A 25478-nucleotide genomic window follows, 5' to 3' on the forward strand; every position below is an offset into this window, starting at 1 on the left:
CAGCGGCCCGCCGGGGACCCGCCGCCCGGCCCCACCCCGCCAGCGGCGGCCCCGCACTTCGTCCCTCCGCCCCACCCCGGGACGGCGGCGCCCTCCCGGTTACGGCCCCGCCACAACCGGGCGGGGGAGCGGGCGGCTCCGGCCCCCGCCACCCCCGGGCTGCCGGCGCCTCACGCCGCGACGGCTCCGGCCCCCGCCTCCCGCCCGTTGCCAAGGAGCCGCCGTTGCTATGGGAGGGCGCATGCGCTCACTTGCGGAAGTGCCCGGATGCAGCGGGAGGAGGTGCTGCCGCCATATTTGCCCGGAGAGCAGCGAGCTGGTAGCTGCTGAGCCCCCCAGACCCATCGGCTTCCATCCGCCCCGTGCAGTCCCCGACGCCGCCCCGCCTGCAGGACATGGACGATCGGGAGGATCTCGTCTATCAGGCCAAGTTGGCTGAGCAGGCTGAGCGCTACGATGGTGAGCGCTGGCTAGGAAGGCCGTGCAAGGCCAAGGGGAGAGGGAGGGAGGGAGCGGCCACAAAATGGCGGCTGGGCGGGGGAGGGGGGGCAGGAGTGGAGGAGGGGGGCACGGACAAAATGGCGACAGGGAGCGCCCCAAGGGGCTGGTGGAGCTGGGGATGGGGGCCCTGAACGAGTGGGTGGCTTGGGCCTGGGCGGGGCCCTGTTCGGGGGGCGGTGGCGGCAGAAGCCGGGAATAAAATGGCGGCCGCGAAGGGCGAGTCCCGGGGGGGGAAGGGGAGCCGCCCCCGCCTCGGGGGGGCCCCACAAAGAGACCCCGCTGCCCCTCACCGCACGGCTGGCCGGCGCGGCTGGGGCCGGTGCCGTTCGGGCCGGGCCTGGCTTGCCTTCGGGCCGGGCCTGGCGGGGCTCGGCGGCGTGGGGCTGAGGGCGGCTCGCCGCAGACAACGCCCAGTGCCGTGCTCTCCGGAAAGGGGGTGCCCGGCTCTCCTGCCCCTCCGAGGGCCACGCTGGGGGGGGGGCTTGGGCGCCTTGTTGGCTCCCGAGGGAGGGGGCTAGCGCTTTTCTTTCTCTTCCTTTGCCTTCGGTTGGACATACTGCTGCCCCTGGCAAACCTAGAGAGAGCGAGCCCTCACCCTCGAGGGATCGAGTTCTGATGCTTCATCGCTTGAAGAAAAAGCATATGCTTTCATTATGTGGTAGAAATTACTACAGATCACTTTACTTTTCCAGCATCGTCTTTTCATCCTTTTCCCCCTGTAAGTTTGCGCTATGGCTGATCATTTAATATCTGCGGAAAAAGTGGTAGAGTGGAGGAACTGGCAACCCTGGATGGTGTCTCTTGCCCCCAAAATGTCTGTCTTGCGACTGTTCATTTAAACACGTTTAATTTGCATATAATAGAAAGGGCCTTCAATTTTCTCAATGATGTTACGCTTCTGGGACTGTTACTTTTGCCCTAAGACTTTTCTGTTTGTTCATTTAAAGTGCAATAAATACCCTTGTATATAAAAAGTGTGAATGCAGTTACACTTCATTTAGAGGTAGGAGGGCACTCCAGATAACTTTCTCTGTGTAATCATAGACAACATGACCAAGTTCTTGCCAAATGACATGTTTTTTTACTTGGAAAGCTTCTTATAACATTGTTGCAAAACACCTGAAAAATGCATGTTTTGGGGAGGAAGTAGAAACTACCAACAGAAAAGGAAGGTCTAAATAAGGTTCCCTTCCGTGACAGTTTTGGTAAGGAAATAAGGTAGAAGTTTGAATCCCACTAAATGAGGGGAGTCAGACAGTCTCCATACTAATGTTAAGGACTTACAGAAAAAATTGACCCTCAAAAAACAAGATACTGGGGTACAGCTTAATTGATTTGGGTGGAGGGGTGCCTGCAGTTCCATCTTTCCCAGTAAGTCTGCAGCTTCTGCAGAGGGTTTTGGTTTTTTCAGTGTCTTAACTGTCTGCCCCAAAGGGTATCAGATGGGCAGGTGCACTTCCCCCTGACCCTCAATCCCAGTTCCAGCAGCATTCCTGGAGTTGGTTTGGTGAGTAGGGAGGAACGGATTCTCCACCTGGTATGGATGAGTCGGTGCAACTGAAAAGTGTTGGCTTTGGTTTGAGTGGAACCCCAGGTTGGATTCTTAGCCAACGTCCTGGAGGATTCATCATCTTCGGGAGCTTTTGAGGCATGACTTTTTCTAGTGTTCTCTTGAGTCGGTGGTAAATCAGTAATTGGACTCTACCCCATTGTAGAGATCTGAAGTGCAAAACAATCAGACTTCCTGTCAGCTAATAAAAATTGATTAGCAGGGATTGCCTTGGTGCAGCATTTCCCTTGATGGACTTCTAAATTCTGCCAGTATCATGGATGTTTGCGAACAAGCTGGCTAGATGAAGATGGAAAAGACTTCTCATCTGTATTGCTTCTGAATGGTAATGAGACTTTGCATTTAGGAGGGAGCACTAAACTTAAAAGTTGTCATGTTTAAATCGATGCTGTGAGTTTTAGACTTCCAAAGTTTGTTTAGAATAAAGTTGGGTAAACATTTAAGGTGCACCCTCTAATTCTGCTAGTTGTTCTGAATTCATCTTCATATCTGTCATGTCCGTGGCCTGGAATAATAGGTGCTGCAGATCCTGTTTAAGCAGCTAACTCTGTATTGTTCAGCTAAACCAATTAAAAATTGCTGCCATAATTTGTTCTTGCTTACATGAAATACTGCGGCTCTACCAAGATAGTTCAGACTTCTTAATAATTCTATGAACAGAATTGCTTGGGAAACAGTATGGTGAAAGTGTAAGTTACTCTTAATTTTGCTCTTCCGTTTGATCTTTTGAGATAGATGGTCATAAGGTCACAGTTATTAATTGGCATGTAAAAAATGGTGCGATGGTAAGTACTGTCTGCAAATACATTGGAATGCAAATCTTGTGTAACGATTATGTGTGGCATGACAGTTTTTTCTGTTTGATGTTAGGATACCATTAAGTTCTGGTCCCATCTTCTTGAGACTTTTAAAGTGGTGTGGTAGTGGGTTTTTATGTATGGTTCATAGCTTTTATAGGAGCACTTGTGGTGGGCATCTAACTGTAGCTTCTTTGGTGTTGCTTACCTAACAGACTTTACAGAATTTATGAAGTTCTGGAAGCTGTATTTGTGAATTGTTGGAAGTCTAGTCCTGTATCTGTACTCTTTTTCAGTCTGTTGGCTCAGATTAAGGGGACAACTTTCTAGGTACTTCTGCAGTGTAAGTAGCACTTAAGCCCTGATCTCTAGAGATATTAAGAGATTTGAGTGTCTGACTATCTTCACGGATCTACTTAGGCATGTCATGACGAATCACAAAAGGCCAGGAAGCTTATTTATAATACAGGAAGCTTTGTAAGAAGTCTCACTTACTGCTGTTCCTTCAAAGACTATTATTAATAGAATCATGTGTAACTATAAATGTGTGTGGTTTTTTTTTTAATAAGCAGTTGGAGTAGGTAACATTGGTTTCTGAAATTACGTTGAATTCTTTATATCAAGAGAATGTACATATCTGGATTCCTGTAGACTGGTGCTGAATGTTGAAAACGGTTCTTCATCGTGGAAGCTAGGTAACAGCTTTCTCTTAATCAGGTGAGAAACATGCTATGACACAAGATAGGCTGTGAGCAGATAACTTAAACTCTAAACAGCAGTTTTGTACTACAGGTCTTGAAGTATATGACTTCAAATTTACGTACAATATAACTTCAGTGAGGTGAAATAGGTGGGTTTCCACCCCACCCAGCCCCAATAATAAGTCAAGTTACAGGATAGAAAACAAAAAACCCCCAGATTTGACAGCTCTCTTGACTCCAGTACAGGAAGCTAACAGCCGACTCTTATGTTCTTATGAATTGTCTATGAGGGAAATGAGTGTTTAAGGCAGTAAGGTGCGCAGCAGTGGACTCAATTCAAGATTTGAACGAGTTTTAGAAAAAACTTTGTCATAGTAACAGGTCTTGAATTTACAGCTTAATGAGGAATCAGTAAATTAAGTCACAAATTAGAATTTAAGTTGCATATTCATTTCAGTTTGCAGAGGACCTCTCCTTTTCAGGCAAATGTCAGGCATACTTAGGTTTTTTTGTTTTGTTCCCCCCCAGGTGGTTAGTACTTACATCTGTCTGTCAAAGATCTCACTGTTCTGGTGACATGGGATACGACTGTTCTTTGTGGATTGGGTAGGTGTGAAAATGCTAAAAGTCAGAAAAAAAAATCTCAGCATATGCCTAAGAAATGTAGGAATCCAAGAGGTAGACAGAGTATGGCCAAGACAGTGTTGGAGGAATTAGATTGTTAATTTTTTTAAGTGATAATTTTTTGTGTACTGGTCCATAAAAATAGACTTCTGATCATGAAGAGTTGTGTGAGAGAGGACTTTTTTCTATAATGGCCTTTTTGAATCTCCTGAGGTACCAAGAGCAACCAAAGGAGACAAACATCTACAATTAGATCATCTGGTTCTCTGTAAGGAGTCCAGAAGCTGAGTTGATGTCTGTTACAGTTGAGTATGCCTGAGTACTTGTATTAGAAGATTACTTAGTAGCAGATGTCAATCAAGCAGAGAAATGTATGATAAGGCTCAGTCTTTAGTTTTGCCTGTGTGTGCTTTCAAACTAAATGTTTTGGTACAAATACTGGAGAAACACTCTTACTCAGAAAAGCGTATGTTGACAGCTTGAAGAGATGATAGTGATGACTTAGAAATCATGTTCTTGCTGCAAGAAAGACTTGTGATCGTCCACAGAATTGATTTTTGGAGAAAATACCACTGTTGATTCAGTAACTTGGCCTTAATCCATCTATTTCTCCAAGTGCATAAAGGTACAAGTATGCTTTGTAGAGCTGTATGTTGCAGAGTCATGCAATCAAACGTTGGAAGTGTCGTGGCTGCACCAGCCATTATAAACGTTCTATGAGAAATAGCAGTACAACCTGGTGCTTTCTCCACAAAATCGTAGTGTAAGCCACTGTGCAGGATGGATGTTCTTTGGTATTTTTGTTTCTCCACTACCTGTTGGATGTCTTTAACTTCTGGGATTATAGTTGTTAGGTTCTTTTATCTCAGTACAATGTGGTAAATGTGGCATGCCCTAGACAGGAAGCTTAAGATGGGATTATCAATTTTTATTACCTCAGTAGCTGCACCCTGCTTCTGATTGCCTGTAATAATCTACTCGGGGTGCTTCAGGCATGTGAAGACCTCAAAGAAAAATTGTAGGAACTTTGTGTAAGGTTGTGTTCATTTTATGCTTTTAGAAGCTGAAGATGCAGTGCTGCAAAGTGGGGTGAGCTAATCTGACAGCTCACTTTTGAAAGAGGGATGTCTTCTCTTCCCTGACTTTGTCATGCTTACTTGGCTTCTAGTCTGACCCTTAGAGCCAGTTCAGTTCTCTAAGTGAGATTACTTTCTGTGTATTTGTGTTCTGAGCTGGTGACCTGATTCAGCCAGTTGAGAGGTCAAAGAAGTGTTGAGCTGGCATGACAGAATAGATAGGCAGGTGGCTTTCCCTTCTATCACTATCTCCCTGCAAGGTGCTGCACTGGTTTAGCCATCTCGTAAGTCTTCCTTGCCAAATGCAGCATTTCTTAAGAGAACAGAAAAACTTAATGTGGGCAATGTAATAGTGTGCTCAGAAGAAGAGTTCCTAATGGATGAAAAGATGAGCCCTACCTTCTCTTGGCTTGAATCTGGAGCTAATTACTGTAATGTCCAGAGTGGTGGCTGCTGATGCCAGGTGGAGGCCTTCAGTTCTAGGGAAAATGCAGTCTATGGGCATGAATCTTCACAGTTAACGCTCTTCACTTAATGAAGAAAATATGCTTGTCCCTATTTCTTCAGGTCTTTTTTTTTTTTTTTATCTCTGTGTTTGTTCTTACAGGTTTGCTACTACTGCTAAGTTAGGAGTTACTATTTGCTTCCATTTTTCTGGATCACTTGGAAACATTAGTGTGCTTCCCAGCACAGATCACTGTGTGATTCCACTGGTGATGCTTCTCCATTCTGAACACCTGAGTCTTATATTCATACCCTGTTTCCTGTCTTTCAGCCATATGTTTATCCATGTGAGGACTTTCCTTCCTATCCCATGGCAGTTGAGTTCCTTAAAGAACCTTGGGTGAGGGACCTTGTCAAATGCCTTTGGGAAATCCAGGTAGATTATATCATCATGTCTTCCTTGTCCATATGCTTGACTCACTCAAAGCATCACAGTAGATTTGTGAGGTGTTATTTGCATTTATAGAGGGCCATGCTCTACAATATGGTATTATTGCATATAGCCACTCATTTGGGTTTTTTGTGTAATTCGTGTTAACGTGACCCCTTGTGAGTGTTAGGTTAATGGCTCTGTAGTTCCTCGTGTCTGCTGGAATCCTTATTGAAAATTGACGTAATGTTAGCAGGTTTGTGTTTGCTGCTGCCTCTAAAGTCTTAACTGAGAGACTGCACACAGTTTAGGATCAGATGCTTTATTTTGAGTTCTTGTGACTTGCTACTAATAATCTTTTGTTCATTGCAAGAATGAACAAGTACAAGACTAGCACTTGTACCGAGTCGTCTGAATGCTGGTTATGGTGCATGATCTTCTGTGGTGAACACATGTGGGAAGATTGTGTTTTCTGCTATATTCTCCATGTCCTCACATCACACTGGATGCTCATTTGCAGCTTTTAGCTCCTGAAATAGATATGAGCAGCAGCTTAGAAGCTTGAAGATCTTGGTCTGCTTTATTCCCCTTAGATAAGGGGAATGAAAGGGATTAAACTTAAAACACAACTTCAGTTTTCTGAAGTGGTGTGCTTCTGTTACTGTTAACTTCGTAGCATTTAAGAATGCCACCATCTGGGTTTTCCTGAGGTTCATTTTGAGGTGAGCCTTCAGTATGATGACCATCAAGTCACCTCCATCCCACCTTTATTCAACAAGCTCTTTTTCTGTTCTTATTTTAACAAGCTTTTTCACTCAAGTAGTTCCTCTTTTGGAAGTTAAGCACACCACTAATAGGAAAAACAAAAAGCTAGAACATCTATGGTAATGTTGAACCACTGTGCTGTGGTGAGGGACAGTTAGTTACTTAAGCAATAAGGTTGAAGTATATTCTGTGTATTGTTTAAAATCAGGAGTGCCCTGCTGTAAGCTATATACCTAGATGCTTCATAAAACAAACAAATCAGATTCTGTAGCATCACGGTTCGTGAGAGGCTTAAGCACTACATGATACCTGAATTAGAGGTTGCAAATACTGTAGTCCTGCCCCAGCATGTTCTCTTCAGTGCATCAGCTTTGTTTAGGCCAAGTAATTTTTGTTAGAAGCACAAACTTTAATGGAACTGTTGAGATACTGGCTACTCGGTATGGTCTGCTGTTTCTTAAGCTTTGAATCCTATATTGGGAGGGATTTTAGTCTTTCCACTAAATTTGCAGTACATCACCTGTTTCCATAGTTCCTTACACAGGGACATCTGGGTTCCCCTGAGTTGCTTGGTTTTCTAGAGTTTGAGGAGCAACAAGTACTTAGTTTCTCGTATTTGTCTGGTAGAGGGGCATTTGTTACTCTGTGACCAAGTAAGTTTCCTTATCAGCTGTGCCCTTGGTACAGATTCAGTGGGTTGGTCCCTAGTAGATGGTTATCAAATACGTGCTTCTCAACAGTTGTAAACTTCCCCATTTACTGCTTAGTTTTAGAGTAAGGCATAATCTTTCTTTCCTGTTAAAAGAAAACCCCCTAATTCCAAGTCATGTACCAGGCTGTTTTAAAGATCTTTTTAGGTAGCACTTGGTGTAGTGGCAACAACTGTCCAGATCCTTTGTGCTTTATAAGCTAGGTGTGCATGTTCCTACTATTAGTCTGCAGTGGCTGGAGGTGAGTCAGCAATGTTTGCAGTAAGGAGCCAAGCATCTTACCGTAGTAGAATACAGGAACTTAAAAAATGGCACAGGCGTTATTAAAGTTCTGTAGCGTGTTAGGTGGTTGTTCTGAGTCTCAGTTAAATGCCTTTTTTCCGTAAGAATATACAAACCTGATCAGACCAAATATGTATTTATTGTATTTCTTATAACAACCAACAGCGAATGCCTGGGGAAGGATATAAATCTAGGGCACGTGTGTCACTCTCCAGAATATTCCCCTGTCCTTCCACACTTTGCACTTTCAGGATTTCCTGCTCTGGTGATGGCATGATCTGACAGTAGCATAATAAGGTGACAGCCACAATCAACTTAACTTCTTAAATTACAATTTCTGTCTTTTTGAATCTTCATAACACTACTATTTCCATAATGCAGTGTAAGCATCTCTGGGTAGTGTATGCAATGAGTTGTCATTACTGAATAATCCTCCTTACTGAAATGTAATCTCAGACTTGTATTTTGTCTTAAGTGGTCTCTGAGCTTTTCACCTCCTTGTGGAATCTTCTAGATATGTAATAAAGCTGCACTTAGGATATAAAATATTTGTTCTGTTGGCAGTCATAGATGGCTCTATTTTTGTATGGAATTCGTTTTCTATTGGAGAAGATGCAAATACGCTGTCCTCTTGGTTTTGTATTGCCTGGGTTCTTATTCATCAGGCTTAAATTTTCAGGTCTGGATTATGACTTTACTGTGGAAGACCAAGGTATGTGCATAATACTATTTTGTCTAGTTGAAATACCAGCCCAGATTTCTGTATTGTAGGTAAAATTGGGCTCTTTACTAAACCAGGACCTTTCTCCTACAGCTTTGTGAGTAGGCTGATAAGTCCCTTCTTTTTGGGGTAAGATACTTGCTGATGGGTGCGATTCTAATTGCTGGTTGTGTATTTAACTAGTAACAGGAATAAGATTTTGAAGGGAAGACCTTCCAGTTCCTTTCATCAGTGTATTGACAGAGTCCCTAGTCTGAAGAGTTGGTGGACTTGAGGGTTTCGGGTTTCAGCGCAAATGAAGAAAACCTCAGGTGGTCCCCCCACCCCCTAGCATCTTACTCTTGGTGGCTCTCACCTGGCAAAAAGTGTTGTTAACAACTCATGGTCATAAAAAGTGTTGGGGTTACAAGGCCTGTTTTCTGGTGGTAGTTCTGAGCAGTTGACTGTTTTCTTTTGGCACCATTATTTCCATGATTATGGTGGTTCTACAAGAGGGTGGTTATTGACCTTCTTTGCAGAAGACTAAAGGGATGCTTGGGGGCTAATATGTATTGACAGGTTCTGCTTCTTGAGGGACTGAGTCTGAGGTATGCCTTTGTAAAAGCTGTTACTCGTCTTAAATTTGATTTGTCCTCCAGTGCACAGATGTGTTGGACCTCTGTTTCAAGGGCTTGTAGATGTTTAGGCTAGCAGTGGATAAAATCCTGCAGAAGCTAAGCAGTTGATTACATTTTTAGTGAGGTGTTTGAATGTACTCTTTGAATTGGTTACTTGTTTACAGGGAACAGCAAGTCTTCTGTATAGTGTTTTCAATGTAAACAGTAGACAAATCTGTTTCTAGGGTAGAGATTATGAAGGAAACCTGTAGCACAGTTGGTAAAGCTAGCCCCTTTTTCCTTGGTTTTCCTGATACATGCCAGATGATCTTGGAAACTGTTACTGTATGTGTGTGTTAACCTCAACACTGTAATTGTTACATGCGTTTCGCTGTTTATTGTGTAAGAGATAGGTATGAATAATTTTTTTACCTCATGAGAAAGCAGGTTTTCTACAGAAGTATTGTAGTGCATACATAGTGTGCCTGAAGTGCTCTGTAGTTAATCCCAATGGATAAGGCACTGAAGACTATAAATGTTTTAAAGTAAAGCCAGATCTTCTGTAATCTGTGCATTGCTGTATGATGGTTAGAGACTGTCAGTAGGTTGTACAAGGCTACCTCAGAAACCTGCCAGTTCCAGAGAAGGTACTAATGTTACTCAGTTTCCTCTGGCTTTCATCACTTCAAAGAAAATCTAATGGGACAAAGTTAGTGCGATCTTTGTTAGTTAAGCTTGCCACATACTGAAACACATGTCTGACCCGGTATGACCATTATTAATCAAACACACCAAAGATCTTCAGAGTGGTGGTGGATGCCTGGGAGTGAGCGTCATAGATGAATAGTATGGCATGACTACCCTGCCTTTTTCTACACTTCAAATTATTTGTGTTTACATAGAGGATATCTCTGCAGCTCATGAACTTACACAACTAACAGTTGAAGGAAGGGCTGTATGTTCACAAATACAGTTTATTTCTTAAACTACAGATGTAGTGCAGTTTCAGTTACTCTTAGCTGAGGGCAGTTAAACATTAAGCTTGAAGATGAGCCCTCTGTTCCTTGCTGGAGCTTTGCAAAGGTTGCCAAGTCACAGAGACTTGCAGTCTTAATTCACATTTGTCGTCTTTGGTCACAAAAATTAACAGTGTCAGGCATGTTATCTTGGGTGTAGCTCTGCTGTTTTAAGAAGCCTTAAAATATGAGAAGACTTAACTTGTATAACAAAAAATTTACAGCTGGGCAGTAAGTTTTTTGTTTAGAGGTAGTGTCATCCTTCTGGAAACAAGACACGGTGCTTGCAGTAGTTAAATAGAATATTGTAACTATCATATTGCCTTTAACCTAGCTAGTTTAAATTACAAGACCGCATGCTTATGTTAATACTAACTATGTATGTAGTGTGGCAACTCCTGGAGTCTTCAGTAAAAACAATTCAGTTTTGCAGTAGTACGGTGGTGTTCTGTAAAACTTAACAAATCCTTAGTGGATTTTTTTGTTACTTTCCCTGATTTGGAGAAGCAAAATCTAGTGGGAGAGGAAGAAGGTTTTTTCCACTTCTGCTAAGAATGGAGCTGCTATAAAATTTTGTCCTACACATGTGGAGACCTGTTGGAGACTGATAACATTGTTCCTGCCAGGGAAAAATATTGTTTCCATTGCTGAAATAGCTTATGCCTGTTAAGATTGTGAGTTTTGGCGCCCAAGGAAAAAATTGACAGTTAAGCTTCATTAGACTCCCATTGCTTGTTCTGCCATGACACAGCAGGACATAAGGAAGTAAAATGATGGGGGAGGGATGATGAGTGGGCAAGGTAAATAGGCTGCAGCACAGTAAGGCATCTTAGGGGAGGCGTAGCCTAATAGCATCATTGTGGTTTTGGCAGAAGCTGAATGTGTGGTTCTGGTGTCCCTCTATCTGGCAGATAGCTATGAAACGGTTGTGTTGAGTAGATGGGGTAGTTGGGGTTTAGTCCCATTCATTAATGGTTATGTTTTCTGTCTGTTGGAATCCCGCCGGTTCTAGTTTCTGATGAAGCTGAAAGATAAATGGTGAATGAAGTGAAGCACTGTGAAGCAGGACAAACCCTACGATTCCTGGGTGTCTCGTACGGGGCTCTCAGTTAGTGTGTACTTCATGCTTTTCGGCTTCTGTTTTTCTAATATGTAATTGTAATGTGGTTAGGTAATGAAAGGATTGTGCCTTCCTTAAGTGGTTCAGGCTTTTGCTTCCACTTGAGTGTAGGAAAGCTGTTTCATAATAATAGTTTTAACCTCAGGTTTAGAAGTCCTTATCAAAAGGCTGAAACTGTAAATATAAATTAATTTATAGTTCGTTAATTTTCAGTCTACATAACTGCTTGGCATGTGTAGATACAGTTGCTCTGGGTATCCTCAGGATGACTTGTTTACTTCTCCAAGTTATCTAATCTTTCTTGGTGGTTCCTCTTGGAACTTTGTCTTGCTTCCCTAATAACAGTGCTCATACTTACCTACTCTATTCAAATCTGAATTTTTTTTGGTTAATTACCATGTTACACTATTCCAGTTGACAAATCAGTGGAGCATTCTGTAAATCTTTGGTTTATCCTTACTGTGCTGAAAGCCAGGTTACATTTGGTCACGCTTTTCTTGCTAATGTCTGCCTTTTCTGAACCATTTTGAAGAACACGCATTCATGTAGGATTGTACTGATAATAGTTACTCACTGTGAAAAACATGCTTGCTGCTAAATCCTTTTTGTCTGTCTCCTATATAAACAAACAAGAACCTCCCCTAAACTATCACTAAATAATTTTTTCAGGACCTTTGTCAAATGCATTTAAAAGAACATCAGATACTTCCTTTGTGCACGTACCCGTTGATTTGTTTGGAACACTCCAGTATGAAAGTGAGGAATAACTGTGCATGAAAGGAGGAGGGAGCCTGTTTTCATAAGCTATGGTGAATGTACAACTTCTGTTGAATGGTTTGAAAGATGCTGTAGATGTGAGAATAATTGTCTGACCTTTTTCTCCTAGAAATGGTTGAATCAATGAAGAAAGTGGCTGGAATGGATGTGGAGTTGACAGTGGAAGAAAGAAACCTGCTTTCTGTTGCATATAAAAATGTGATTGGAGCCAGAAGAGCTTCCTGGAGAATAATCAGCAGCATTGAACAGAAAGAAGAAAACAAAGGTGGAGAAGACAAATTAAAAATGATTCGGGAATATCGGCAAATGGTAAGATGTAGTTGGTGTTACGGAACATTAGTTACGGTTCGTTTTTGTTACCCTTGCCATAAACTGCCCTGGTATTCTAGACTGCCTGCGGCGTGGTGACCTGTAATAAGATGACAGTCTTGGAAGGATGAAATCTGTTCCTTGTTTGGAGAACAAACGTACTTGGTGATGGGGAGAGGTTGGGTGTTTTTGTGTAAACACTCAAAAGGGCCATAGACTCAAAGGAGAAGGGGAGGGTTTTTCCTTCAGTGTGTCTGTATATCTGTTAAGCTAACTACTGAAGTGTGAGGCTGCACCTGCTCAGGAGGCCTTTTTACTCTCCAACTTGACTTACTCAGGCAACTTTTGGAAAATTAACCATGTCAAAGGAGGTGTTTGGCTGTTTAGCTTCTACTTCTGATAAAAGTTGATTTGGATCATACAAACTCTTAACACTTGGTGCTATTGCAGTACTCTGTCCTACAGAGTTCAAAATATTAACATAGTTGAAATGCCAGTGGGCAAGGATCTTCAGTGTTCCTTTTGGTGTAGACAGGCAGTGTAAAGCCAAATGGCCACTTCCTTTGACTCCTTTACCTCGTCTTTTATCACTGTGATAGTTGCATTTCATGTTTGTTGGCCTTGTTTTGTTACTTTTTTCCCCTAGATGAAAGCTTGGCAGGAGTTGCTGTAAAGTAAGAGCTTAGCAGTTGGGTGATAATGAATAGTTGCCTAGTTGATCTTGTACAATTGGCAGACCTATTGTTAGCTCAGACAGCTATGTCTGTGTTGAAATAATTGCTGATATATTATGGCTTCTCTGACAGCATCTAGTTCTTAAAATGTAGATTTTAATTTATTTTTTTTTTTTTTGTCCCTAAGCTGGTCAGTGACATTGATAGCAGTTAAATACATTTGAGATAAAGTACTCCCATGTTCCTGGGGATGGGGGATGCGGATATGTCATGGTCATCTCAGTTTTGAAATTTGGATGTGTAATAACCTCTGGGGCCTTGCTATTTTCTCTCTCTTGAGAGCGAGAAAAATTGATCCACATAGCTTCATGCTGAGTCTAGTCAGTCTGTGCAACTTTACCTAAAATGGAGAACTTGGAGCAAGCTTTGACCTTCATCGGTAAGGGCTAATGAAACCTTCAGCTATTAGAGCAGTGAGCTGTGTGTTCCCTGCTCCCCCTCCTTAAATGAGGTTTAGTCAGAGCAAGCATGCTGCCATACTATTTAAATCCCACACATTTCTGTAGAGACTTAATCTCCATTATTTGATGACAAGTGCCTCCACATGGTTCAGATCTTCACTTCCACAGAAACAGTGGAGTGTATTATATCACCTGGCACTGATTCATATACCACCAATGGAAATTATGTTGGCTTGGAAATCTTTTCTCAGGAATGGCTCTGGACTACTTTCTGTTGACTCAGAGTTTCTGTTGCTCCGTGGAATTGTTAAGAGTTGTGAGTTTCTAATTTTGTGCTGGCGTGCTGATGGGATGGGTCTCTGCCAGTTACATACAGTCCCAAATACCATTTCTTGATGGGTGTCTAAAACCTTTGTAACAGAACATATGAAATGAGACAATAGCTATCTGTTGATTGTTTAAATTTGTATTGTACTGTATGCTTTCAGGTTTTTTGTACAATGTTTTGTGGATGGTTACAGTCTTCTGCCAAAGATCGTTCAGCAGTGAAAAGACTTATCCCTTGTTTTTGAAAGGACTGCAAAAAGGGCATTGTGTTCTGCATCTTTCTTTACCAAGAGAGCAAGTACCATGCAGAACAGACTGCTTGGTGTAAGAAATAAGTGTATGGAGTCCTTGAAGTATCTTACCAACAGAGAGGCCACACAAAGTGCAGTGCCACACCAACAGTATCTTCAGCAGTTAAATCCTTAAAGGGAACAGCTGGCACTGTGGCTTTAGGTGGAGGAGTGCTGTGGCAAACTAATGTCGTTCTGTACTGGAGAAAGACGAGCTGTGTCTACTCAACTCTAGCTTGAGGTTTCCACGTATGGTTTGTAGATGGAAGACCAGATCCTGTTTGTAGCTGTTGGGAGACTTCCTGTGAGTTAGCATCCTCTATAAGGAGAGTGTTAATGGGTTTGGCAAGATGGCATGGGAGCAGCAAGGGCCTGAAGAACTTACTGCAAAAGCTTGGATGATGCTTCTTGCTGTCTCCTGTCACTGCTGGAACAGTAGCGCAGCTGCCCTGTTGCCATGCTCAGTACTTCTCTGAAGAGATAAGGTGCAGTTCAGGCTCGGCAGAGTTATTATTCTTATTGTGTCAACAAATACTGTTGTAGCGTTTTTCAGGGTAAGTTCAGTGCTGTTGGGAGACCCTTCCCAGGCTTGAAAGGCTCTGAAGAAGGGGAAAAAAAAACCCAAACCCAAAATACGTGTTTAGGGACTGACAGGCCAAGTTTAAAGCACTGGGGAGTTGGAGAGAACCAGCATCTCTAGAAAAAACATCTCTCTCCTGCTACCAGAACCAGCTGTGACCTTGCTCAGCTATAGGGTGCTGCTCGAGTTGACAGGGAAGCTGTAGTTTGTATGAAAGTAATTATTAGACAGTTTTGGTCTACATCAGTGTTTTTTAAGAGCTAAGTGCTAAATTATAATAACGTTTGGAGTGAGTTTGAGCTACTAGCCGGTGTGACTTGGGGCAGAGCTCAAGGGATGACGGTGTTGTCAGCATAGGGCCGGGCTGGTTTGCCTTGGGGCTACACCAGGCAATACTGAGAGGTGATGGAAGAGGCCAGCTGTGTCTTTACTTGAACCACTTATGACAAATGTAACAAAACACACATAGCCAAGGGGGAAAATGCCACTTACTTGCTTCCTTTGTAGGCAGGCTGCTTTTCCGGGTCCTGTGGCCATTTGGATATACGAAAGTGGAGCCCCTGGCTTTCTCATCTGACTGCATCTGTGTAGATGAGAACACACTGAGGCTCACGTTCCTCATCCTTGAGAGGATGAAGTGGTGTGTGTCTGCACATAATGCAATTCACTCACTGGCAGGGCAACTGAATCCCTTCCCTAATAGCACAGGACGAGTATTCGCCTTCCCTGTACTGGTCTCTATCTGTGGCATATGAGAAGTAAGTGTTACTAGTGCTCAGACTTACAACCTGGGTTGTATTCTGGGGCAGCTGCAAGGTTCTCCTTCCCTTCTTAGAAAGGTTAGGCTATGAATTGGCATAAAGATGGGTGGTCTGCCTGTTAGTTTTGGCAGAGGTGGGAAGGAGGGAGGTTACAGGCTTTAGCAACTGTTTCCTGCTGTTCTAGTTTCATGTTGCATCTCAGTTGTGAGGTGCAGCTATTTTGGGGGCTACATATTAAAACAGGTCAAAGAACTAGTACAGGCTACCCTTCTGGTTGCTTCTAATAAGTTTCCTTATTTAGATCACCAGGTGGTTTACAAGCTTTTGTATCTGCAGAGCTAAGAACGTAGCCTGGAATCTGATTAAACGAGCACTGCCACTAAAAATGAGGAGGTGGATCGGGGGGGGGGGGCTTCCGTGCACCCATCAGAGGGAGCAGTCTTTCCTTGCTGGTCAGAGCCTATCTGTCGTATGTGGAGCTGGAATGGTGTTAGACCTTAAACATACCTTTTCTCAATGTTCTGAACAAGCTTAGTGTGGGCTCTGTGCTGGCTTGCTGCTTTGCAGGGTTCATGGAGCCTTGCTGTCTAGAACAGATCCTCTTCATAGAAGAACTTTTAAGGTTTTGTTGTGGGTGTTTTTTTTGTTACGTTCTTAATCAACTTGAGATGCATTAAATCTTTAAACTAAGCTTGGTCAGGACATTTTACATTGCCCTGGACAGTGGCTGATCTCTGGTAACTTGTGTGACTGATCCTTTAAGCAAAGCTGAAAAAGGTCTGTCTGAGATGAAATAGAAGTTTGTACATGTATGGTTATTTAACAAAAGAGGATTAGAAACTGATTTAATTCTTTGCAGTTTTGCTGAAGATCTCTCTGCAAAAGAAGTCATTGAAAAAGAGGATCAAGAGGAAAGAAGTTTGCAGGAACTGACTGCTGGCCAAAGGTTTTATAGCTTTTGTAGCCCAAGAATATATGAAGTAGATTCTTCTCAAGTGACCATATTTCAGCAACTTCCTTAAGCATTTGTCACATTAAGTATAGCATCTAACTTTTCCTCTGCATTTTAGGGTATTCTGACATTGTACATGAAATTTGCTGTAGACTTAATTTCTCTAAAGGAACTTTTGCACATCTGTTAAGTCACTTTGTACAAATCAGTATGTGTATGTATGTGCCAGTTTAGCATTCATTTTTGGATCTATAATTTTAACAGCTTTGAGGATAGATGTGGTTACAAACCTTCATAGTTTGGGAGCTGTAGAGTGGTAAGAATATTACATGGCAAGAAAAATGCTTAAAGAAGGAAAAACAACTGTGTGGGTGGGAAGACAGTTAGGGGCAGTGGACCAAGCGGGGCTTCTCTTGCGATCCAAGACATGCAGTTTCTGGTAGAGTCTTGTAACTGATGTTGATGCCTTGCTTGAAAACCTCTACTTTGCAGTACACGAAAGTAGCTTGAGCCAGAGTTGTCTTCAGCTGTAGCTATGAAAGTTACTGCAAAATGACATGGGATGCTCAGACCAAGTTTGGCCTTGCCAATGTTGATGTCAAAAGACAGTTTTTAGCTTTTTTTTGGGTATGCTTAGTTTCTTTGCTATCAGGTGTGAAACTTTGTGGTAAACCCTAACCTCATAGACCTTGCTTTGAAGGTGATGTGACCATGTTTTCAACTTTGGGTATTAAAATCCAATACCTGTTTTTAAATAAGGCTTTATGTATTGGTTTTCTTTGGCCACAGATCTCACTGTTAGTGTTGATGATTTTTGCTTTTTCTCTGAGTTGCTGTGCTTTGCCTTTTTTGCTGCTTCTGAAGTGTGTATCTTCTGGAGTTTGTTTTGCTTTTGTATCTGACCTTTTTGTGTGCGCAGCATATCTTCATTCTGTTCTGATTCTCCGTTATTTTTGTCCTAAGGCTCTTCTGTTAGAGCTTTGCCTCCCAAGTAATCACTAGAAACTTGTTCTGAAGGTGCCATTTAACTGGGGTGTGATGGGGTTTAGCAAATTTGTATTAATTACTTTCAAATTGTCCCTTTTGCTGTTGACACTTGCAGGGCAGCCTTCCAGGGTCAAAAACGTAAGGAATTAGGAGTTATGCAAGCCTTGCAGTAAGGAATTATATCCCAAGACAAACTTAATGCAACTGTCTAGCAAGCTGTCTTTCAGGGAATTTATAATTCCATTATTCAGTCACGTGTTTCATCATAATTAGTCTTTGCTTCTTTGTGTGCCAGCTAATTGTGCAGAACTGTTTTACTTAATGCACCTGTGGAGCAGCTGATACTTTTTTTTTCCCTTCTGTCCTCCCCCCCCCCCCCCCTTTGGATTTTTGTGATGTTGACTGTTTTGATACTTAGATATTTTTGAAATAGTTCTTAGTCTTGTGTGCTAACCTTGCCTCCATTTTTCATTTTGTGTGTTTTTTTGTTTGCTAGGTTGAGACTGAACTGAAGTTAATCTGTTGTGACATTCTGGATGTACTGGACAAACACCTCATTCCAGCAGCTAACACTGGCGAGTCCAAGGTTTTCTATTACAAAATGTAAGTATCGTCTTGTGAGGCAAGGACCTCTTCCTCTATCTGTACTAGAGACAGAAGGTAGCTATATGCGTAGCTTCTGCCCGCTCAACCACAGTAACTTCTAGAAAGAGGACAGTTCAGTCATGGCTAACAAATAGCCCTTTTGGGCTACCTTTGAGGTGTTAGTGTCTGGATAGATTTTGTTTGGAGTGAGGTCATGAGAATTTAACACAAGCTGTTCTAACTTTCTGAATTACAACGTAAAATCTAAATACTCTTAGATGTAAGAAACAACTATTTTCTTTCATTAAGCTAATAATGTAGAAATCCCATCCCTGCTTCAGTGTTTTGCATGAGCTGTACACTCTTTATGAAGAGAAGATTAGGTAGGCTGATAACTGTCAAGTAGTCTCAACTTCAAACCTGCATTATCAAATGAAACTTGGTCATGAAGTATGTTGCTGTAGTCACTAGTTCGGTGCATATTTTATACTTTCTGAAGCGTAGCTGGAATCTTGAACAGCAGAGTGTGCTTTCCACTGTAGTTGAATACTCTGTCCTTCAGATCAAAAACCTGTCTAGTTCAGCTACAGTTGTACAGAGACAGTTTGATAACAGAGAAAGTAATACTCTTATTTCATGTACTCATGCAAGAAAATAAGCGAACCCAAACTGTTTGTTTTCTTGCCTCATGGCATAAAATCGACTCAAGTACTAATGCATTGTTGTCTAGGCAGTAGTTCAGCAGCAGTGTCCTTTGTGTGTGAATAGATAAACATCAGTTTCAGAATTGAGCTGTTAATTTAGCAGCTGGTGGGGAAACGACGACTACCAACTTGTCACTGTTTCTGTTTCCAGGAAGGGGGACTACCATAGGTATCTGGCTGAGTTTGCCACAGGAAATGACAGGAAGGAGGCTGCAGAGAATAGCTTGGTGGCTTATAAAGCTGCTAGTGATATTGCAATGACAGAACTCCCACCAACACATCCTATCCGCTTAGGACTTGCGCTCAACTTCTCTGTATTCTACTATGAAATTCTTAATTCTCCTGATCGTGCCTGCAGGTAGGTAGTGACTGGGAAGGGGGGGGAAACTTAATGTGAATACCAAACAAGCCAGAAGTGGTTGCTACTTGAGTGACTGCTTTTCCTCAGTAGGATCACTGGGCTGCCTGGCTTTCTTCCTGCTCTGGTAACTGATGACTTGCTGTGTTTGAGGTCAATTCGCTGGAAAGGTTTTCAACTTTGCCGTTTGCTTTTGAGTCCAGACCCATTTGTTTTATCTGGGAGTAGATCACGTATGAGCAGCAGAATAGCGATAGCCTTGGATTGATCAGCCAATGGCAGTTTTAACAGCTTGCCATGTTAACTCTGTGCATGCCCTTGTCCTGCAAAAAGTGTGAGGTGATAGAACTTGCCTCTCTGGCTGTTCCACAAGGTAAGAGGGATCATGTTCCCAGTTTCTGTGAACACGTATAGAATGACAATAGCTCATCTGTCTGTAGGGGCTCAGCTCATATGAGCGCAAAAGTGGTGACTGAAGCAAGAGCCGTTCGTCTTATATTTCTGTCATTGCAGGTTATGTAATATTCTTTTTCAAGCTTTTAGCAGATCTTAATCAGTTCTACTACAAGATGTAGAAATACTCAATAAAACCAATATGCTTGAGTGAAAAGATTCTGAAGTATGCAAAGTGACTGCATTTGAAAATGAGAGATGTTTGGATGAACATCTAATTGGTGTTGAATAATATAAAAAAAATGTTACAGATGTCATGTAGCCAAACTAGAAGATAGGTGTCCTGAGGCACAGGTTCAGCTTGCGTGCTTCCGGAGTCTGTTTAGCAATATACGTTAAATCTGACTTATTCTGTTCTTACAGGTTGGCAAAAGCAGCTTTCGATGATGCTATTGCAGAACTGGATACACTGAGTGAAGAAAGCTATAAGGACTCTACACTTATCATGCAGTTGTTACGTGATAATCTGACACTATGGACTTCAGACATGCAGGGTGATGGTAAGTACATTCAGCTCGAAAATGCTGCTGTCTGCTCACCTCTGCCCAGGAACCAGAGCGTGGAAATGTAGATGGATTCGGTGTTTTACTTCTGTCTTTCCTAGTAATTGACTCTCCTGAATTTCTGTCCTTTCTTAACACTGCCTAAGTTGATAGGGGTGACACTAGCTGCTTTTGAGAAGCTTTTCAGCTCTCACTTGAAGGAGGTGTGGAGTAAGTAACATTAATTTTTTTCTTCTCCCCACCTGGCTGTTGAGGCATCTGTGATTAAATTAAATCACTGCTTTTAAAAGCACAGCTTGCTTTCTTTTATGGTGTGGTGTGTTCATCTGTGGTTGTCATTCCAACCAGATGTGAATTTCTAATGCAGGAGGAAGTATTGGAAATAACCTAGTTCCCCCCTTTTTTTTTTTTCAGGACACTGTTGATATGTCTGTTGGTATTTTAGTGGAAGACTTGCTGCCCTCATACTAATCACTTCACCTTACAGCATTTTCTGTATCTTTTCCTCTCCTTCTGAAGGATTAAGTACAAGGAGAAGAGGAAGAAAGGGAAAATGATTTTGTAAAATACTTTGTTACAAAAAAAAAAACCAAAACACAAAGCTTGGGGAAATCTAATTTGCTGCTTGAGATGTTAAGTACTTTTATTTAATACACTCCCCAAACCGCTAGTTTGTGACACCTGAAGCGGGCTACTGCCAGAGCAAATACTACGTATATTCCCTGGCAGTACCAGAGGGTGGGATGTTGATTGCTTTTGTTACTAATACGTGGTAGTTAGTTAAATTTTATTTAAATTTTAAAGGGTTTTTTTGGCATACTGAGTGGACTTTATCTTTTTATACTTTCCCATACAATGCTAAGCATAAATTTACTCGTTTGGGTTTTTGAAGTACACCTTTGCTATTTAAAAAGAAACTTGAGTTGTCTTCTGCAAAAATTACGTCCTGGAGAGACAGGTGGAAAGGGCTGACCTCCAAGTTTAAAGTCAGTCCTGTTTAAATTATGTTAGGTACTTAGACACGCACAGAAGCTTAAACATGGCTTTTTAACTTCTGATAGATACGTGAGGGTCTTAAAAGTTTTTTGTAGGATGTTACTTGAAGCATGGCGATAGCCGTATAGCGTGACTTCAGAGTACCTTATTGGTGTGTAGTGTCCGTTTGAAAGCAACTGTAGAATCTCTTTAACTCTACCAGCTACCTGGTTTTGTGTAGGATCGATGGGTTTGTTTTAAACTATTGTTACTTGATAGCTTCCTGCTCTTTGCGTAGATCATGAGTATTGGATGTTGTAGATGCTGTTTCAGCCCTATTTCTTTGGGCTTTTGACAGAACAGGGAAAACTGTAAACGTGCAGGGCCTTGGCTTCTAGGTTACCCTGCTGCTTCCTGGTGCTGAAGTCTCTCGCAAGGGCCCACACCTTGCTTCTGAAGGTGTGAGGTTATCTGATAGCGCAGAAGCATGTGTATGTGTCCTGGATAGGTATGTACCGACCCTGCTCTAAATGCTGCAGGTACAATTGGATGCCTGCCTTGCTATGGTTAGGCGTTGGAAAAAGAACTTGCTTCCCAATTCCCACAACTAAAATAGGACCTTTTATTTTTCTTCTGTAACAGAGACAAATATTCTGGTGCTCTGTGGTAACACTGAGGAAGCCATTTCAGTGAAGTTAACGAGGCCAAACTGGTGTTACGAGACAGTAACATCTTCCAAAAGCTGCTTTATTTGCACGTGAGCTGACTAATATGCCTCATGTATTACAGAAGTTCAGGATTATTTACAGAGGCTCTTTATATTTCTTCTTGCATAATCTAGGTTGTAATTTCTCATTTCGTAATTAGCTCCATAGCATAGACAATAGATATTTTTGTTTTTCCTGAGGTATTTCAGATTATCCTGGTTACTGTTCATGATGCATGCCAGGATGATGATGATGTTTACAGAATTCAAAACACTGTAGAACTCCTTAAAATAGTGGTGCAGTTCTCCAGGTCCACAGAAAGTATGGTGTTGATGCATATCGTTCAGACATAGGTGCAAAATTAAGTTTTCTCATTTCCTCATCCCATGCTAATATGCTGGCTGGGTGCATTTAAAACTTCTAGAATTCTGCATTTCCAAAATGCGTAGAGCCTTTGTAGATTGGTAAAAGTTAATTGGCACTGAGCAAGATCATCACTACTACTAGTTTCCTAAGGGGTGGGGGAGACTTGAAAAAGGCTTGTTGTGTTTATTAAGCTTTTGCTCGTTTTTATTCCAGTTGTGTAGGTTGTAGAGTATGACTTCCTAAAATCAGGTGTTGGTCAGCTGCTGCACTTTTCCATCTCATTTACTGTATCTTTAACCATGTCATAGACGAGGTGTCGAGTTTATTTTCACGCTTGTAATGTCGTCTTCATATGATTCCTCTTTTCCCCTTCTTTCCTGCTGTATAGATTCCTAAAGGAAAGTCCAACTGTTCATTTCCTAAAAACTCTACTTTGTAAGTCTTCGTCATGGCTTAATGAACTTTTCAGCGTCAGTTTTCTTCTGATCACTAATTGTGCTTGCCTCTGTCACTCTCCTGCTGCTGATAAATTGCTTGTATCTTTGACTCCATTCCAGGGCTAAGCAATGTTCTACCAGTTTGGGACCTGCTGCCCCCACCCAGGTCCAATACGCTTGACTAAGAGCCAAAGTAACTTACAAGTTTGGGAATAGAGCTGCATACCTGGATGGATATTAAGAATATTTGGGCATGAAAAGTACTTTCACAATGGCCTGATAAAGGAGTATTCGCTTAAGTGCGTTGGCTAGAGCATGCTCAGATCTTTTAATCATCTTCCTGGGTTAGGGCCTCGGCTTTCCTCTCTGAAATGAAATTTCCTATCTGTTAATGTAATTTTAAATGTAAGTTTTACTGTTGTCAGATGTCAGACGTCTCGTGTTCCTAGGCCACCTCTTCCAAATCTACCTTGTGTTGCACCTGGTGATAATTCTGAATCTGAACATGCTCTGAGCAGGCATTCTGATGATACGCTGAAAGTCATTAGTCTCATTTGATAGGGTTTTATTGCAAATTGATTTTTTGAATGGGCAGTTTTTGTTTATCGCCCTTAAGAGAGTATCATCTCACATCATTAAAGATCATTGTAAAGAAAACATTTTTCCGTTTCTCCTACCAATTAAGTTAATTGCGCATGTGTTAATGGCACTAGCTGAAGTACGTTAAACTTTTTCCCGTTGCATTAGACATCTGGCAAAGACATGCAGGAGGCATTGCATGCACCTCACCCAGGGGCAGCTGAAGTATAACCAAACACTTGCTACCGGAGGCTTTGTGGAGAGATTTCCATTTCACTGCATGTTGCAGCCTCGTTGAATAGGCCCAAACTGGCTGTTTTTCAAGAGAAATTAATTTCCACACTGTTTTCCTTTTAATAAACGCAAGTTGGGGTTTCTGGTCATGTTGGACTTGAAGTAGGGATGGTTTTTCATACTACTTTCGGTACCCTTCATAATATGTGCCATCAGTGTTAGTTTGTAAAACTGACTGCAGTACTTTGCTGTTGTTGAGACTTGAGTGGACTTGGGCAGAAAAAAGTTTAATTTCCAAAAACTGTTTTGGTCTCACTTCTGTAGCTAGTGAATAGATGTCCTTCGGGCACTCGGGAGTAGAGATGAGATTTTGGGGAAGCTGTTTCCCGATTTAATGGATGTTGATCTACAGCCATTCTGATGAATCGGCTCTTGATCAACAGGACCGGTCACATGCGCAGTGTCAGTTTTTTCGGGACCGTGGTTTGTTGTTTGTCCTTACAACAGAGTTCGTCTTCTAATGGCCTGTGCTGCAGTTCTGTATGAAATGTGATGAGGTGATTATGAGGCTTAATTTCCATGGAAACGCTTCACTCCCAAACTGGCTGTGTTATGTGAGTGTGTGTGTCATCTCTGCAAGCGTGTGAGCGAGCGTGTGTACTTGCATGAAACTATTAATCTCTAGATGATTGTTAAGCCGTTCTGCAGGTCTCGTCTTTTAGAAGTTGACGTCTTACTTTTAAACGCTTTTGTAGGTGAAGAACAGAATAAAGAAGCGCTGCAGGATGTGGAAGATGAAAACCAGTGAGACACAAAGGCCAACAAGAGAACCCATCTCTGACCACCCTTCCCCTTCCCCACAAAAACCCTCAGTGTCACTCTGAGAACCACCAAATCTGACTTTTACATTGGGTCTCAGAATTTAGGTTCCTGCCCTGTTGGGTTTCTTTATTTTTATTTTTTTTACACAGTTTAAAAGTTCTTAAAAGGCAAGAGTGAATTTCTGTGGATTTTACTGGTGCCAGCTTGTAGGTTCTTTAAGACACTAACAGGACTGCGTACAGGCTCTTTCAGCATTACTGTATTGTCTCCCGCCAGAAGTGGCGAGGTGGCCGTTAGAAGTGGATGTTACACCTGAAGGCCGTTAGACTTGTAGGCGAGAGATTTGTTACGGCAAGGTAGTGCGCATGTGGTGGCATTTTTCTTTTTTTTTTTTTTATAACTGTTTAAACTGAATTTTATACCAATGTTTAAACTTAATTGGGTGTTTAGCTTGAAGTTACAGGTTGCATTGGGACATCTATTGTAGTGGTTTTACTGTATAAAAACAAAAAGTTTCCAAACTGCTGAAATGTTGCTGAAAATCATGGTGCTGGTAACAGTTCAACAATCCGTGGCTGCTCATTCTTGCCTATTCTTTACTTTTCCTCAAAGCAGGTTAGCATTGAAGGTGGCATTGATAAGCCTGCATGCGTGTTCAATATTTTTTCTTTCTCCCTCCCCTTTCCCCATCTCCCTTCGCTCGCTCAACCTCTTTTGTTCAGTATGTGTAACTTGAAGCTAATTTGTACTACTGGATATCTGACTGGAGCCACAGATACAGAATCTGTATTGTTCTTACTGAAACACAGCATGGAATTAACATTAAACTTAAATAAAACAAACCTAAATTAAAAATGCCAAATATTACTATGACTTTCTTTTATATTTTAGTTACTTCAGCAAGGGTAACTTTCCTGTGTTGCTTGTCATTGGATCATTTGGAGGGGGAGAGAGAGGAGTAACAGCATTGTTCTTCAGACAGGAGATAAAAGTAAGATCCCAGCCCTGTGTGTAAGTAAGTAGTAGGGCCGTGAGCCCAGCCCTCTGAGGACAGCCCGCTGGGGGGCGGGGGGAGCCAGCAGCTCTTCGTGCCACATGCTCATCCTGCCCTGTCTGAATGCACGAGCACTTGTGATTTCCTTGGTGCATTCTTCTCGCTTGCCCTTACAGTGCTGCTCAGCTGGTCTGGTTACATGGATGGAGAGAAGGGAAACACGTTATCCTTAATGTCCACCCTGCTTAGCCGATCTCCCAGAAATCTCTTTTCTAGGAATAACCTGTTCC

The 25478-nt window shown here is 42.1% G+C and overlaps 1 protein-coding gene across 2 annotated transcripts; it reads left to right on the forward strand.

Moving 5' to 3' along the window:
- Nucleotides 1–257: 257 nt before the first annotated feature.
- On the forward strand, nt 258–25056 carry YWHAE (tyrosine 3-monooxygenase/tryptophan 5-monooxygenase activation protein epsilon). Of its 2 annotated transcripts, XM_040615268.1 has the most exons (7): nt 259–459; nt 6045–6149; nt 12240–12439; nt 17968–18074; nt 18912–19118; nt 19935–20071; nt 24128–25056. In XM_040615268.1, exons 2-7 carry the CDS (start codon nt 6131–6133, stop codon nt 24178–24180), a joined length of 723 nt encoding a protein of 240 aa, XP_040471202.1. In that variant the 5' UTR covers nt 259–459; nt 6045–6130; the 3' UTR covers nt 24181–25056. The 2 variants fall into 2 exon arrangements, with proteins under 2 accessions (XP_040471193.1, XP_040471202.1); XM_040615259.1 differs by lacking the exon at nt 6045–6149 and having other exon boundaries at nt 258–459.
- The last annotated feature ends 422 nt before the right edge of the window (nt 25057–25478 follow it).

The sequence above is a fragment of the Falco naumanni genome, chromosome 1 (genome assembly GCF_017639655.2).
Source record: "Falco naumanni isolate bFalNau1 chromosome 1, bFalNau1.pat, whole genome shotgun sequence".
Taxonomy (NCBI): domain Eukaryota; kingdom Metazoa; phylum Chordata; class Aves; order Falconiformes; family Falconidae; genus Falco; species Falco naumanni.

Bases quoted from the DNA above. Each gene is read 5' to 3' on its own strand.
- YWHAE (XM_040615259.1), top strand. From the start codon at position 396: ATGGACGATCGGGAGGATCTCGTCTATCAGGCCAAGTTGGCTGAGCAG. The intron at 460-12,239 runs GTGAGCGCTGGC...TTTTTCTCCTAG, and splicing joins GCAGGCTGAGCGCTACGATG to AAATGGTTGAATCAATGAAG. The intron at 18,075-18,911 runs GTAAGTATCGTC...TTCTGTTTCCAG, and splicing joins AAGGTTTTCTATTACAAAAT to GAAGGGGGACTACCATAGGT.